This window comes from Mirounga leonina, unplaced genomic scaffold (genome assembly GCF_011800145.1).
Source record: "Mirounga leonina isolate KUSES-001 unplaced genomic scaffold, KU_Mleo_1.0 Mir_165, whole genome shotgun sequence".
NCBI classification, from domain to species: domain Eukaryota; kingdom Metazoa; phylum Chordata; class Mammalia; order Carnivora; family Phocidae; genus Mirounga; species Mirounga leonina.
In genome coordinates this window covers 73816352-73833821 of record NW_023270415.1, presented here as the reverse complement: position 1 = coordinate 73833821, position 17470 = coordinate 73816352, and the positions used below count along the sequence as shown (strand labels likewise).

The following is a 17470-nucleotide window of genomic DNA, read 5'->3' as shown; positions in this document are numbered from 1 at the left end:
TCTGCTTCCAGCTCAAGAGGAAGTTGATTCAGACGAATGACTGGGCTTACAGAAAATTTCTTCACTTCCTTTCTTGATTCCTATTTTAGCTAATCCTGAAGGTCATTCAGGTTCCAGTGTGAGATGCTGCCCTGTTCACCTGACCTCTCAGTGACCCTGGCCTTGGCGCTGGGTGTCCTGTGGCCTTCCCGATCTTGGCCGAGGGGAGAAGAGTTTGTGATGTCTTATGGCTGCCCTGGCACCCATTGGGCTGGCCCGTCCCATCCGGGCATGGACAAGGACTTCCAGAGGAATCTCTGTGGTGCAGGAGAAAGTGCTAGAGTGGGAGCCTGGGGCCGCCCTTCTGAAACCAGCCCTCACAGGGGCTGGCTGTGGGAGCCCGGGATGCACAGCTTCTCTCTGACTCTCACTTCTTCATCAGGATATGGGCTCAGGCCCCCTTCAGCTCAAACAGCCTAACTACAGTGTTGCCTCTTTGGTCACTTTTTTTTTTTTTTTTTACGAGCTGTTCCAGGCAGGGGCCCAGACGACCTGGCCTTTGGACCCCTCCGATCGCCCATCTATAGCTTTCTTGTGGACTGGTTTGTAGTGGGATGCCTTGAATGGACTGTTAACTATAAGGGCTTGTGAATACCACTTCACTGTTTTTTGTTCACATACATTAGCGCCCTTAATCAGCAGGGCAGAATTGCAAAGTAGGCATTATTATTATAACAGGATGTTAAAATGGGATGTTTTCTAGCTCAGTTTTCAAAGGCTGAGAGCAAATAGCAGGTGGCATCCGGTACTAGACCATAGTGCAGGGCCAACAAAGGGGGTGGCCCAACCTGGTTCCACTAATGTTAGACCATCACCCACTCCAACCAACTAAAAGAACGTGAGTGACCCACTTCCAGGGCTACTGGTGGTGGATTTGGGGTTTTGGTATTGGTCAGGAGTGGACTTATTATCAGGAAAACAATGAGGTTTGGTCCAACGGCAGGATAAACTATACTTCTGAATAGGGATAATGATATTTTAGTTTTCTGTGGATGCTGGAACAAATTATCACAAATTTAGGGACTTAAAACAATACAAATTTATTATCTCACAGTTCTATAGATCTGAAATCCAACATAAAGCTCAGTGAGCTAAAATCAAGGGATCTGGAGGATGCATTCCTTTTTAGAGGTTTAGAGGAGAGTACATTTCTTTGCTTTTTCCAGCTCCTAGAGGCCACTCAATCCCTTCCTCCATCTCCAGCACCAGCAACGATGGACCAAGTCCTTCTCACACTGCCATCTCTCTGGTCCGTCTCCTGCCTCTCTCCTCTATTTTGAGGACGCACCTGGTAATTGTTATTATGTTGGTGTTCATCGGACCCACGTGGGTAATCACAGATACACTCTCTATCTTAAGGTCAGCTGATTAGCAACTGTAACTCCATCTTTGACCTAATGCCACTTTACGGTGTAGCCTTAGTTATTCATGGGTTCTAGGAATTGGGATATCATCTTTGAGGACGGCCATTATTCTGCCTACCACAGATGGATACTAGACTGAAATAAAAATGCTCCCAGCATACTCCTTGTGACGCATTGCTCACCCAGTAAACTTAATGGAATCCATTCTACAAGTAAGGAAAATAAAGATCAGAGAAGTTAAGAGTGGGGCCCATTCTTAGCTGTGCATTGGAAATCCCGGATGCCTGGTCTGCACCCACCCCCTCCAGGATTCCGCTCTAATTGATCTGGGATGTGGCACTGGTACTGGGATTTAGTAAAAGGACTCTGATGATTCCAGCCGATGGCCAAGGCTGGGAACCACTGGGCTAAACAAATGACTCCAAGTCATTCTGCTACCATGAACACCTGGTCCAGATCTATCTTATTTCAAAGTCCCCCCTAAGGTGTTGGTGGATGAGGAAACTCCTATACTTCTACCCAGTAAGTGTCTCCCCGTTCATCACTGCTAACTGCATTCTAGCTTTGTTGGGACAGCAATATGTCTAGGGAATAAGTCATGTTTGTCTAATCAGATCATGTAAGCCCATTCCCTATCGTCAGTGGTTGGTCTAAAAGTAGGAACACAACACCATTATGACCAATGAGATGTAAAGGAATTTTGCTGGGAATTTCTGGGAAAGACATTTTTCCAAGAAAGAAAGAGACATTTTTTCCAAGAAAGAAAGGGACACTTGAAGGGAAGCCCCTTCATACCATGTTTTGCTTGCTTCCAGCACAGATGCCATCAGAGGCAAATGTGATGTCTGGAGCTGTGGTGGTCATGTTGTGTCAGTGAAATGAGGCATCATCATGTGCTGAAGACAACAAAGAGGAGGGCCGGGAAGAGTCTAGGACCTTGACCAATCCTAGGACCATCCTCCTCCTGGAGTATCCTTCGGTTAAAGCACTTTAGTTGGGTGTTTGGTACTTGCACTGAACTATCCTGATTGATTGTCTAAGCAGGTGAGAGGTTATCTGACGTCTTCGATGCTTTCAGTAGGTTCTGCACGACACACAATGTGGCTGTAGACTCATCCGAAGTCTAGGAAGTGCAAGAAAATAGAGAAATCAGAGGACCTGAGTTGAACTCTGATTCTCCACCTCCTCCCTGTCCCTGTATGAATTTAGGCACACCACAAGCCTTTCTGAGACTCACCTTCCACATCTGCAAAATAGGGGTGATGGCCCCACCATATGAACCATTACTGAGTTTGGTGTATGCTCAAATGAGGTGATGTGTGTCCACACATCTTCTGACATCCTTATAAATGACAGAGACTGTTAACTGACTCCATCTGCTTTGACTTTGGGTTAATTCTCTTTCTCTCTCTCTCTCTCTCTTTCTCTGTGCGTGTATGAGATGGAGAGAGAGTTTTAAATAGATTCACCTTCATAGGTGTGTCTCTTAGGGGGGTAAATAATCAAATCTGTTGCTGCTCTGGGAACCCAAAGCAACCCTAATTGAGGTAATAATTCTATCTCCTTGCCCCAAACCCCTCTCACATTCAATCAAATCCTATCAATTTTGCTTCCTAAAGAGTTCTCAGATCTCTGCCTTCCCCCACCTCTACCCTCGCTACCTGGATTCAGACCTCACTGTCTCTTGCTTAGAATATTGCACCAGCCGTTGGTCTCCCACCTCCATTCTGGAACCTTCACAAGAGAATCCTTTTGAACACACAGGTGGGGCTGTGTCATTCTGGGGCCCGCCCTCGATGCATCCCCATTTCTTGTGTTAATGTTCACACCTGTTCACCTGCCTTTTTCTCTGTCTAAAAGGCAGGGTCTTTGCCTCCCTGGCCATCAGCACTGGGCCTGGTGTACACAGAATGCTCCACAAATTTTGGTTGGAAGGAAAGCGCAGCCTGGGCTTCACGACTCACGAAGACCATTGAGATCAATCGTTTTGTGTCTCCCAAGGACAGCCTTGAATTAACAAATCTGAGTCACCGATGCTTCACTGCATGTAGACCCTTTATTGAAAGTTAGTGGCTATTTTAGAGAATAAGATCCCCTTGGTGGCAGCCTGAGGTGGGGTTGCCGGGCTGGGCAGGAGCGTCTTAAGAGATGGTCACTTGCTGTAGCCCTTGGAGCCTGGCTCTCCCACCAGCCCAGAGTTAACTGGCCCGTCGTCCTCTTCACTCTCTGCTGACAGCCCGTGCTTGGCTTCATCTGAAATAGAAGGGGCAAGGCTGGTCTATTCAGCTCAGGACTCCTCCCTTGTCTCTTCCGCCTTGGCCCTAAGAGACCCCAGCCTCTGACGCGCCTTCCCTACGAATGCTCAACAGAGGGGCATTTCCAGGGGGCGGGCACCAGATTCATCACCAGGCTCTCGGGTCATGCTAAGGGTACAACAGGACTCGGGTTCAACAGAGAGCCCCGTGGCCTTGGTGGCTAAATGCAGCTTTGTGGGTCTAAAACATGGTGGGCAAGATCCCATTCCCGCTGCATGTTGCACCCCTATCTCTTGCTGCATGAAGAAATCATGTCATTCTGAAAACCTTCAGCCCCACCAGCCACCTCCCCGGGAGGCCTTCTCAGATCCTCCCTCCACTGGGCTCCCACTGGCCTGGGCACAGACTTCCATCGCGGGGTGGGGACAGCTGAGGGCCAATCGCTGGGTTATATTTCTCACTCCCCCCCTCTCTTGGAAGCTTCTTAAGGGCATTGCATTAATTCTGTATTCCCAGTGCCCTCATTATGATTCGGTTTCTCTCCTTAATGCCTGCTCAGCTGGAAGTGCTCTTCAGGGGTAAGAAGTGATAATTTCCACTTCTCCCCTGGTTAGAAATCCCACCCCTGGGCCCCCGGTGTCCTGGCCCTGTGCCTCTCTCTCTGACGTCCCCCATCAGAACAGGAGGCCCCCCAGACTGGGAGCTCCTCATGGAGAAGGGCCGTGTAGACGGCACTCCATGACTCAGTGGCTCCATGCGCTTAACCCAGGTCTGCCGCAAAGGGAGCTCGGCAGATGCTGGGGAGGAACCGCTCGCCTGCCCTCTGCCCAGCCCCCGCCCGCTCCCGCTTCCCCACCTGCCGCCGCCGCCTTCAGAGACGGGATGTACTTGGACCAGAAGGAGCAGTCAGCGCTTTTGAGGCCCTGCCCGTTGGGGAGCAGGACGCTGAGCTCCTTGTAGTTCTCCCCACCGGCCCGTGGGACGAAGTCAGGCCAGGGGGCCGCAAACTCAGGGGCTTTCCGAGAGAACTCGTGCGGGTAGTTGGGATTCCTGGGAAAATGACAGGAAAGAAACATCCGTGAGGGAAAATGGTTTTCCTTTTATCGCCTGGGATCCCTTTTCACTTGCACTTGGTGTCCGAGGACCAAGTCCCGAATCTTCAGGTGTCAAAGCAGGGTTTGGACCTGCCCGATCCGATTTCCACGGCTGTGCCCTGATCTGCCACACGACAAATGATGGAAGGTGGAAAGGCCCGTGTCTGGAACGCTCACGAGGTCGCCATGCCCCCTTCTATCCTGGTGTCCTTCTCTCTGGACACCGCAGCCAGTCCCTGGAGTGGATCCATCTGTCCAAGGCCTGGGCAGGAGGGTGGGCCCCAAGCCAGGCCAACTTGTCTGCTCCCCGTAAGCCATCTTCCTTATGAAGGGGAGGTCAGGCCTTGTCACACTCAGCCACCTCTCCACACCTGCCACCAGGCCCACCGCCCAGCCCCCTCGACCTCCTGATAATTGGCCAAACACGGTGTGTTTCTCGTCCCTTCCACCCGAGGGTGCCTTTGCTGGTACGCTCCTCTCCTGGGCGCCTTCGACTGGTTGGCACCTTGTGTCTGAATAGCCTGTTGTCCTTCAAGGCCCAGCTTCCATGTCACTTCCTCAGAGAAACCTTTTCTAAATCTGAATTAAAAGCAATGTCTTTCTGCTCAACTCCTATAACGAACTAGATAAAATTCTACTTTGCCCTGCTTTTAATTATGGTTGGGTTAATTATGGTTGGGTTTTGTGTTTCTGTCAGTAGGTTATGGATGAAACACGACTTTTTTCCCCTCATTTTATTTTATTTTTTAATTTTTTTAAATTTAAAGCCAATTAATTAACATACAATGTATTATTTGTTTCAGGGGTACAGGTCTGTGATTCATCAGTCTTATAGAATACCCAGTGCTCATTACAACACATACCCCAATGTCCATCACCCAGTTATCCCATTCCCCCCACCCTCCTCCCCTCCAGCAACCCCCAGTTTGTTTCCTAAGATTAAGAGTCTCTTATGGTTTGTCTCCTTCACTGGTTTCATCTTGTTTCATTTTTTTTTCTCTCTTCCCCTATGATCCTCTGCCTTGTTTCTTAAATTCCACATGACTTTTTTTTTTTTTTTTTTTTTTTTTTAACCTTCTACCTTTCCAGGGGCCTGAGTATCATGCTAGGTGACCAGCGAATGTCTGGCCAGGAGGTAAAAGGGGAACCAAGCTTGGAAGTGGGGACAGAGACTACGCCACCTGGGCTAGAATAGAGGTATGCAGGGATGCGGGGGTAGATAAGGAAGGGGCTGGAATATGTTAACTGAATTTGATCATCTAGGACCGTGGTTCTCGGCTTGAGGTGATTGTGCCTCCCAGGGGGCATCTGGTACCTTCTGAGACAGTTTGTTCTCACACCTGGGGTGAGATGCTACTGGCATCTAGTGGGTGGAGACCAGAGAAGCTGCTAAACAGCTGGGGCTGCACAGGATGCCCTCACCACAAAGACTTACCTGCCCCACGTCAGCGGTGCTGAGGTTCAGAAACCCTGATCTAGAGCCATCGAATGTGGCTCAGTAAGGGAGTGTGTGGTGGGAGCTTCCCTTCACCAAGATGAATCTACACAGAGGTAGTTTGGGCTAGAAGAGGGGGACTGAGACAGGGAGACCAGGAGCAGGGGACCGCAACATCTAGGGGGGATAGGGAGGGAGGCAGGCGTGATGGCAGCAGTGGGCCCACGTGGTCCACTCACCCCGATCGGATGAAGTTCGAAAAGAACTGCATGATTTTCAGTGACAGGCCTTTCTCCTCCAGAGTAAACTGACCGTTGTAGGCAGGGTAGAAGGGAAGCCCAAAGGCATACTGAACATCTGCCAGCAAATCCAGGCTGAGAAGACACGCGGAAATAAGAAGAAGCAAAAGTTAAAGGAATAATAAACTTCTGGAAAAGTCAAAGGAGCCAAAAACCAATATTCCTCCCCAAATGGGGACTTTTCTTTCTTTATGTTTAGGATTCTGGTTTAGTGCTTAGTTTGTTTAGTTGAGATTTGGTTTGGCCTTTCATTCAATGGCCCCCCCCTTGGAGCAGATCCACGACACATCTATTGGTTGAAATGTACCCAATGCCGAGCACTTACCTCTCCAGAAACAATGCCTGTAAGTAACTTTCCAAGAGAATGCTCTTTCGACCGCATTCTAACCAGGATACTTACTGTGTCCATAGAACATCTTTCTGTTCAAAAGAGCCTGTATTTCAAGCCCTTCTCTGTGTTAGCCCTTGTTCATATGACTTAAGCTCTCACACCTGTTCAAGGATGACATTCATCCACTTAGCCACCCCTAGTCCGGTGCCCGGCACATCGTTGCTGGTCAGTTAATATAATAATAATACACTGACCAGCAATGATGTGCTGGGCACCGGACTAGGGGTAGTAGTAAGCAGGCAGGAAGGAATAAGGGTGCAGAGGCCAGACCAGTGGTTGGAGTGGACCGGGCTGGAGCTAGCACTGGGGAGACCAGCCCAGGGGTAACTGGGGCCATCGGGGTGAATGCTGGCACTGTCACAGTGGAAAAGCTGGAAGGGACTTCACAGCTGTGTAGTAAAGAATTCGACTTTTCCCAGAGAGAAGTCTGGCCTTTGCACCCGGTGGTCATACCTTTGTTTAGGGCAGAGGCTCACCACATTGGATTTTCCATCAATGTGTTCGCACTTAACAGCCTTAGGGTGGGGGCTGGTCATGCCAAAAGACCATGTGACTTAGGGTCACACGGTATCAGTGGACCTGGAGACTGAGATTAACCATGGGCAATCAGTCATCCATCATGCCTATGCAACAGGACTCTAATAAAGCCTCTGACGGCCAAATTTGGGTGATTGGCTGGGGCTCCCTGGCTGGGGCTACCCCATGTCCGCTGTCACACATCAGTGCCAACAGAGCAGCCCCCCTGACTCCACACGGCGGGGACCGGGGGGCTCTGCGCTTGGAACCCTCCTGGGCTCTACACTGTGCCACTCTTCCTCTGTCTGGTCTGAATCCACATCCCTTCCCTGTATCACTTTCACCACGAGACAGAAGCTTTCAGTGAGGTCTGTGAGTCTTTCTAGAGAATCATCAAGCCTGAGGGTGGTTTGGGGAAGCCCCTGAATTAGCACTTGCTCTTAGCAGCGAGCATGGTCTTGTGTGGAGACGGCCCTCTCCAACCTTGTAGTTGGCCCCAACTCATTGCAAGAGCCAACTCTAATTCTACAGATGAGGAAAACAAAGTCCAGAGAGGTTTCCTGACTTACCCAGAGACATGCAGTGAGTCGAACAGCGGAGAGGGATCAGGAGCGTGGCTAGCAGCGGGATCTAACAGAAGGCACCCAGCCCGGGGGCCCCCCACCCCCACTTCCAGGCTGGTGACCTCTGGCAATCTGTGTGGCCTCCCTGATTCCCTGCTTCATCATCTCTGGAGTAGTTACACAATTAAATACTGGCTTCCTAGGGTCGTCGTGAAGATCAGAATAAGATGGTCAATGTAGCAGGTACTCAAAAGGTAAGGGGCGTGTTCTTTCTCATCCATCCTTCTACTTGCCGTGTAAGCAGCTGTCTTCAGGCTAACAGCAGCATCTCAGGCCGTGGGTTCTCCAGGGGTTGTTGTCAGTGTGAGTATGACAGGTAGAGACACCCACTGCACGCATGTGCTGGGAAAGGGCTCGGGCTTGCTGGACTCCTGAGGGGCGCAGGGGCCGGAATTCCTCCCGGGACCATAAGCATGATGGGTAGGTGCATATATGACTGTTGACAAGGCACAGAGGGAACGACCTGGAACTGAGTCACTCAGCTGAGTCAGCTCAGTCACTTACTGCTGGTGTAACCCTGGGTGAGTCACTTGACCTAGGTCACATCATGAAACGCCAGGTTGAACTAGCCATGGCAAGTGCAAGCCAGTGATAAGTGCTTTTCCAAGCGCCGGCTAGTATTATGATCACGGCTCCACGCTGGAAGGTGTAGAAGGGACGGGAGACGGCGGGAGACAAACAGGACTGATGGCATGAGGTTAGGAGGGGAATTTCCATCATAGACCGTGGCGTCCCCTTGCAACCTGTGTCAGGCGCCCTGCCCCCCTGTAGCGAAGGTTTAAACTCACAAAGGGGAGCGAGAAGTAGCAGTGACATCAACATTTATACCTCCTGGCCCCCAAGGCGCTGAGTCCCTTGTCTGGTGCCAGAAGTACCCGTGGTCAAGCGCCGACAAGAGTCCAGAGCCTGCGCTGGGCAACGTGGCCTGTTGGGAGCCAGCTCCACTCAGTCCCTGTTTCCACTTGCCATTTCCTGAGCAGCCACGCTGTGCCAGGTACCCGGGTAGCATTGGACCACCACCACTCGGGACCCGCCGAGGACAGAAATGGCATCACCCGTGTATTTCCCAGGTGATGAGGCTTGAAAAGAGGCTGCCACATGCCCCCGACAAGGGAGAGCCAGGATCCGGAGCTGAGCCCCCCAGACCCCAAATCCTGCTCTCCATCTACCTGTGGGCAGGGGCTGAGGATAGGTAAAAAAGTACCAATGACCCGGCTTCTCAATGATGTTGTAAGACTCAGAGGGAGAAGGAACATTGAGCAAAAAAACCCCACAAAAAACAAAAGAACAGGAAGATCGAAGTCATAAGGGCAATAGAAATCAGCCCTCATGGGGTGCCTGGGTGGCTCAGTCGTTAAGCGTCTGCCTTCGGCTCAGGTCATGATCCCAGGGTCCTGGGATCAAGCCTCGCATCAGGCTCCCTGCTCGGCGGGAAGCCTGCTTCTCCCTCTCCCACTCCCCCTGCTTGTGTTCCCTCTCACTATCTCTCTCTCTGTCAAATAAATAAATAAAATCTTAAAAAAAAAAAAAAAGAAATCAGCCCTCATGTATCCGCTCTGCGTAGCTGACAAGGCCCCTTCACCCCAGTTATCCCCAGGCCCCTGAGAGTAGACGTTCTTGGAGTAATTTGTAGAGTGTTTATACTGGAGGAAAGTAGGCTCCGAGAGGCCACTTTCTTGCCAAGGCCCCACACTGGGAAGCGACACCAGACTCCCGCGGGGTCTGTGATCCCAAGGCCGGCGGAGCCCCTGGCCTCACCAGACACCGTTGGGGGCTGTCCGCTCGGTGTGAGCTCCAGAGCAGCCAGGACAGCCTGGCCTCAAAAGGGGATGCCCTGTGCCCTCCGCTGCGCCACCAGGCCTTGCTCCTCACCCTGCGGTGCGGAGGACGGAAGCGGCTGCTTCTCAGAGGCCCTTCAGGGAAAGTGGCCGGATGGGCTTTCCACTGCTGCCCTAGGAAATGACCACAAAATGGCTCAGATCAACACACACGTCCTATCTCACAGTTTCCGGAGTTCGAAGGCCCAGCCCGGGTCTCCCTGGGCTAAAATCGAGGCGTCAGCAGGCGTTGTTCCTTCTGGAGGCTCTGAGGGAGAAGCTGCCTCCTCTGCACTGGTTGTGACAGAATTCGGTTCCTTGAGGGAGGACCCAGGTTCCTGTTTCCTCCCTGGCTGTGAGCGGAGGGCCACTCCCAGCTCCTGGAAGCCACCGTTGATGGCTCCCTTCCTCTGCCCTCAAACAAGCATGCCGTCTCCGACATACTCCTCTCCCTCCCTCTGGCGCTTTGAAGGACTCGTGTCCTTCCATTGGGCCCACCCGGATGATCCTGAATAATCCCCCGTCTCGAGAGCCTTAACTGCATGTGCCAAGTCCCTGTGCCACGTAAGGTACCAGTCACAGGTGCTGGGGACTAGGACACCAGCATACAGCGGGACCACTCTTCTGTCTACCACAGCGGCCTCGTGGTGTGGTGAACACAGAGTGCAAACCCTAGCTCGATCACCTAATATCTATGAAGGCTTGGACAAGATGCATAATCTTTCTGGGCCTCAGTGTTCTCATCCGTAATGTGGTGGCACAATCAGGCTTCCAAACCGCGAGTGAGGGGTAGCAATAAAATATTTCAAATCTCTTGCTCAGTTTCTGGCTCATACACTCATTCCTTTTTCCTCTTAACCTGTGAGAGACACCCGAAAATTAATCTGAGAGTTCCATTGTAGGGTTCCTGAGGGCCATGAGTTATTTGGGAAACAGTGTGGCACTGTATATCAACACTCTCGGGAGAGCCCTCCTAGCTTTTCTCACGTTCTCAAGAAGATCTGTGCCAACGGTGGTCTGGTTAATAACATCATTCTGGGGCACCTGGGTGGCTCAGCAGGTTAAGCGGCTGACTCTTTGATTTTGGCTCAGGTCATGATCTCAGGGTTGTGTGATCGAGCCCCATGTTGGTCTCGCCACTGGGTGGGGAGTCTACTTGAGATTCTCTCTCTCCCTCTCCCTCTGTCCTTATCCCCCCTCAAAAAAAAAAAAAAAATAGAACAGTTGCCTTGTGCCAATTTCCATGGTGTAAGTACTCCCACCACAGAGAATTTCAAACTACCAAGGTGACATCACGGAGCTTGGGGTTTGGGGGAAAGGTGGCTCTTGTGAAAGGGTGCAGGCCATCTCCCTCCAGCTGTCACAGAGACCCCAGCAGGTCTGTCTGAGACCCAGCAAGTCATGGAGCACTGCTTTTGGGAAAAGACCTGGCCTTCCAGCCTATCCGATCTGTTTAATTTGAGAGCCTGTTGTGTATGAAGACTTCTGCTTTGTTTTTCCTTAGCGGGGCTGATCTTTATCAGGATGCTGGAGTTATTTCGAGCAGTTTAAGGCAGACATCTGGAGGAAGGGCAGCCCGGGGGAGCCGGAGAAGCGGGCATTTGGGATCAGAGGACCCTGGGCCCTGGCTGAGAGTCCCAGGACTCTCTGGAAGGAGAAGAGTGTATCCGGATCCATGTCAGCAGAGGGAGACGAGGAAGAACACTCCAGGGACGGACAAGGTACAAGGAGAATCTTGCTGGCGGGTTGGCCACCGTGCTGGCAGGTTGGGGGCTGACAGTTCACACTTATGGATCTGGCTTCTTTGTCCTGTGCTGGGTGTGATCACATACACCCACCCTGCGGTGGTTGCATGGGCACGTGGGCAAGCTGGTGTCACTTAGCTTTTAGTTGTCACTTGTCTTTGGTAAGCATACTGCAGTCAACCTTTCCCTCATCTGACAGTTACTCGTCCCAGGTTCAGGCCAGGTCTGGATCTCCTCATTGTCACTTGTGGGCATGGGGACAAGGAGAGCTCCCTGCCTGCAAGCTGCCTGACCTGGACTCCAACCCCGCTTCCACCGTTGCCTCTCTGAGCCTTGGTTTTCCCATCTGTACACTGGGTCTGATCATCTCTGTTCGGCCTTCCACATAGCATCCCTGGACGCTCCCAGACTGTAGTGGATGGAAATCCCTCTAAAAATGACAAACTGCCATCCAAGGAAGTACTATGGTTGCTGATGTTGGCGATGCTACCTTGAGCCAGAGTATGGCAGGAACTGACCGGCCACACGTCTCGGGGATGACTCTGTGTGTGTGTGTGTGTGTGTGTGTGTGTGTGTGTGTGTGTGTGTGGATGGGTCACAACGCCGGACGTCAGAACAAGAGCTTACTCGGGCCCATTAGCCCCCTGCCCGCTGCATGTGGTGCTCTGAGCAGGGGCTGGGGAGAAAGGAGGCGTAAGTCAGCCATCTGGGGCGGCTCACGGTCTCACAGGAAATGCAGGAATCTGACATTTTTAAAAGATGTTGTGAGATGGAGGATAGCTAGATAGCAGATGCTGAGATTATTTGCCACGCCTCACAAGAAGAGAGGGAGAAGCGATGGCGCTTGTCTCAGGCAAGGGCATTGAGAGGAGCTTTTGGAAAGTCAGAGAAAGGAAATCCTCTCTGGGTTGACTTGTGCCTTGAAAGACAAGTAGGGGTTTAGTGAGGGGGCGAGGGGGGGAAGGGCCTTGTGAGCGGGGATGCCGCTCTAACAGGTAGCAGAGGCCCCAAAGCGCTGGGTGCTCCCCTCTATTGGACTGAGAAGTGCATCGCGCCCAAAAGTGAAATTGGGATTTTCCTCGTCCAGGAAAACGGATAGGTCCTTCAGGCTCTGGTTTTGTGGAAGGTGGGAGAACCGAGGCCAGAGGAATTGAAGGCCACATCTTCAAGGAGATGGGGGCAGGGCATGAAGGGCTTCTAAGCAAGCAAGCTGCAAGCTGTGTTTCTTCTAGAATCATCCCTGGAGCGGTGTGGGGAGAAAGGCTTGAACTGAGAAATCACGGGATTGCTGCATTTGTCCAGGAGAGACAGAAGGCTGGTTCTGCTTATGTCATGCTCCCCAACCTTTCCACTGGGCCGTTCTCATCATCCTACGTCCCGCTGGTGTGCACTGCAGGGAAGCCAGGCCCGCATTCTGGCCGGCCACAAGCCACCTTTCAGAGATTAGTTTCAGTGCAAGCTCCTGACTTGATCTCCACTACCTGCACATCAGGCATGGCCCTTTGGGGCTGATTAGGGAGCACAATGACCCACGCAGTGTCCCCAGAGGGAATGACCTCAGTGGGGCTCCCCTCAAGGTGAGGAGGGCCAGTGGGGAGGTCTTTCTTACACTCTGGACCATGGGTTGAAGAGGCTTGTGCTCTGGAGAGGACAGCCCATCTGATCGACTGATTTCAGAGCCTGTTGTTCCAGAGATTTCTATCCCTGTTGTTCTGTCTGCAGGAGGAAGTTTGCTGACCTCATCCCCATAAAATATACTCCCTTTCTTATCTCTAGCAGGCATCTCTAAATAACTTCCTCCAACGGAAATTCAGGAACAAGGAGGAATGGAAATCCTTCTGCTTCCCAGGCCCCCCCCTTTTTTTTTCTTGAGGGGTTGAGGCAGTGTTAACTAACTTACAAATAGAAGCCTGTAAGTGTGCTTCTCTTTGGGCAAATCTAATATGCAAAATTTCAGATTCTGTCTGTGAATTATCAGGAGGCAATTATATGCTTTACAAATGGCTTGTTTTGCCAAAAGATTCACTATGCAATCCTTTAAAAACAGAGCTCCCAGATTTACTTTAAATGACGCAATCCCATCCTGAGCCCCTGCATATTTTCACAGTCCTGAAAGCCCAGCAAAGCTGGGGAGACTGGTTTGTTTGTGGTTCAGCCAAAGCTTTCGGCGGACCTGGTGCATTAACCTGGACATTTTAATTTGTTTTAAATTTTTTTTTAAGTAAACTCTACGCCCAGTGTGGGGCTCAAACTCACGACCCCGAGATCAAGAGTCCCATGCTTTACTCTTTGAGCCAACCAGGCGCCCCATTACCTGGACATTTTATTCCCTGCATAATGCCTAATGACCACTGTTCAGAAAAGGCTGAATTTTCTTGGCCCGGTGCATCCATTCCCACCAGGAAGTTATGTGTTTACCAAGAGCCAACTGTGTTTGCGTCAAACCTGTTGATGCGAGCTGTATTTGTCACTGTAATTATAGACCTTAATTAAATTAATTAAATATCACGTGGATACCCCACTTTCAAGAAACCAAAGCTGGAAATCATAGGCCGTGCATTATGTTCATGATTTTGCAAGAATTTCAAAGGGAGCATTTTCTGACTCAAGCCTCTGACCCTGCACTGACAGACTCGCAGATGAATGCACGTTTCTGTGCACACAGAGAAGTTAACATGTTTAAGTTTAATTTACCTACCTTATTCATTTCTCATGAGTTCCCGTCTTAATCAACTTTTCTGAGGAGCCAAATGATCATCACACTGGATAACTGGATTTCTATTCTTCATTCTTTTAAAAATCCCACCTGATTTTCAGTGAGCTGTGTTTTGAGTAGGAAAGAAAAGACCCACGTGCCTTCTCTATCACATGTCTTTTTAAAAATTCCAATGCCTTTCCATCATACTCAGAAAAAATACTCTCTTTGCTTGCCACAGCTTACAAACTCCTATGTGTTTTCCCCCACATCTCCCCCTCTTCTCTAGACCCCAGCTCCCTGGCCTCCTTCTTTATCCTCAATCATGTCAAGCCTTTTCTCTTTCTCCTTCGTAGGGCAGTTTTCTGAACTTACTCTGCTTACTATGTGTGTTTAGTCTGTTCTTTGTACCCTGTCCCTAGATGTTTGCCATTTCCACCCGCTAACATAATGTTAATCCTAAGAAGACAGCCTCTGTCTGTCCATTGCTAGGATCTGGGGCATAGAAGGCAGCAGGTAAATATTTGTTGAATCCATGTTGGAAGGGACACATGGCACATGTCCTTATATATCACCAGGTTGGAGTGGTCAGTTTTAGAAAGTGATTCACCTCCATCTTTACTGGTAAATAATCTTGTTAATCACACAGGATATAGCCAGGCCAATGGACCCAACTCAAGAATCCAACCACTTAATATTTTCTTTGGTTTGCTACTTCCAACAAACTCCACGAGACAGTCAACTAAAAAGATAATATTTTGAATCTGGAATGTTAAAGGCCCCTGGAATACACACATGTCTAGAATGCAAATGTAGTGATGTACAAAATGTCTTGAGTCTAGAATTTATGGCTTTGTTTTCCAGGGTTGGGACAACTTATAAAGGAAGAACATTACTGCCTCTTAAGTCATTTTGAATTTTTTTTCTTCTCAGAGCCTTATTTTTCAGAAGCAAAAGTAACCTTAATACTGAACATCTAGAATATGCCAGGTTTTTAACATACATTGACTTGATTAAAATAGATGTAACTACACCCATTTTATAGGTGGGTAAACAGAAAAATCTTGTTCAGATGCAGGCAGTTAATGAATGGAAGAGATGGAATTAAAACCCCAGTTGATTTAACTTCAAAGGGTGAGTTCTTCCATTATGCTGAGCTGCTTCTCCCCAGATCAAAGAATTATTCGGCATCCTATACGGATGTGTCATCCCAAGAGCCCTACCCCACCCCCATTCAAAGGGAAGTCAAGACCCATCCCTCTGAACTGTCTTCTGCACTGTTGAAATGTGGGAATGATATCTCAGGACTCTGAGACCAAGACTTTGAAATAAGGCCCCGACTGTAGCACATAATTCAAGTACGACAGACCACACACAGCCCCACAGTGAATTTCCATGGAAACTATGAACTGGCACCAGTGAGCTTACGATGAAGGGCCCCCACATGCCCTCTGAAGTGGCCACAGCTCCTCTTTCAGTGGCTGGTACCCAGAAACCACCTCCTTTGTGGTTGTTTTCTTGGGACCTATTAATCTGCAATGTGGATTCTTCCAGAATAACCCATGAAACAGTGTTGGAAGTCACCTCATGAACGCTGGCTTTATGCAGGGCAGTTAGCTGGGTGGTCGGCACGCACTGCCTTATTTAATCCTGACACACTCCTACAGCTGTGTTATTATTAGCTCCATCACACAAATGAGGAAGTGGAAGCTTCGAGAGGCTGTCACCTGCCCAGAGGCATGCATAAGTGGTGCACCTAGGTAGAGCCATCTAAGGACAGGCGACTTCAGAGAATAAATCAATGTCCCCTCCCACACTTGCTGGGACCTGACTCGCAGGAGAAGGTTGGGGGGCGGTCCCTCAGACCCGGGCTGGCCACAGGGTCTGGGAGTCCTTTGGCCATGGGCTGCAGAGAACGGAGTGAGTGCTCCTCCTGAAAAGACACTGGGACCAGTGTGTCCTTTGGAAGGGGCTGGTTCCAGAGAAGGACGTCAACTGAGAATCCACAGGATGGCAAAACAGGAGACTGGCAGGGATCGAGGAGTCCTAGCTGCATTCAGGAGGTGGCGCCTAGAGACAGAGCAGGGAAGCCATCCTAGAGATTCCCCTTGGCCTTCAACTTGGGAGGGGACAGCAGGCCAAGGCCCTGCCCCTATGAACATGGGAGAGAGGCTTGTCAGACTTCCAGGCCAGCTCGGTAACAGAGCACCAGCCACGCTCTGTTCCCGTGGTGCATTCACTGTCTGCCCGAATGGGCTCCCGTGGGGCCAGGGGCAACGTCTGTGGGCAGAGGGGTCCTGCACTGATCAAGGACGAGTCTGGGAAAGGGGCTGCCTCTTCCCTTCAGGTGCTGTCAGTAATAATCCCCGTTTCAGTGGAGTCCACCTGTGGTCCTCCACAGAGGGCGATTTTGCCCCCCGGGGGACACTGGCCACGTCTGGAGACATTTTTCGTTGTTCCAATGATGGAGGTGCTTTTGGTATTGAGTGAGGGAGGCCGGGGATGCTGCTAAACACCATACATGATGCACAGGACAGCCTGTCACAACAAACAATTAGCCAGCCTAAAATGTCAGTAGCACCAAGTTGGGAAGGCCTGGGTTATAGTCATCAGCGAAAATCCCTCTTCCTGAAACAGAGGGCTACAGATAGTAACCATGGATGAAACTGGCCCCAAATCTCCCCAGTGAGCAGAGCAGAGCAAGAGAAAGCTGGTAAGTTTTAGCCTCATGTTAGTAGCCTTGGAAACCAAAGTTGCCAGGTACTGCAGGCACAAAACCACACACAACCCCCCCCCCCCCACACACACACATCTCAGATGCAGGCACTGTTCCCCTAAATCCTTCTAGCCACACTGTGGGACAAGAGCTATGACTCTCCCTGTGTATAGGTGAGGATGCATTGAGGCTCAGAGAGGTTCAGCAACTTGCCTAAGGTCACACAGTTAGTAAGTGGACTTAGCCATGGCAAACACTCAAGCTTTGGGTTGAAGGGTCCAAAGAAAAACTGGAGCAAGGGCAAGTGACAGGGTTTGGGTCTAGACTGCCAGTGGCTGGCTCTTTACATCGGGGCTTAAATGAAGGAGTCAGATGAAATCAATTTCCATAGTCTATGATTCTTTGAATCTAAATCTTAAAATGGAACCTTCTTCTCCCACTGTAGATTTTAGTTTCTTTGTCTCCTCCCCCACCCATGACA

At 50.4% G+C, this 17470-nt stretch overlaps 1 protein-coding gene across 1 annotated transcript in view; it reads right to left on the bottom strand.

Annotated features, from left to right (window-relative positions):
* Positions 1–3449: 3449 nt before the first annotated feature.
* TG (thyroglobulin) overlaps positions 3450–17470 on the bottom strand; it is a 244568-nt gene continuing 230547 nt past the window's right edge. Inside the window, exons 47-49 of the mRNA XM_035011980.1 lie at positions 6427–6561; positions 4515–4708; positions 3450–3656 (exon numbers count right to left, since the gene is read on the bottom strand). Of these exons, the coding sequence (XP_034867871.1) occupies positions 3556–3656; positions 4515–4708; positions 6427–6561 (430 nt within the window). The 3' untranslated portion in view covers positions 3450–3555. The remainder of the gene's footprint in view (positions 3657–4514; positions 4709–6426; positions 6562–17470) is intronic.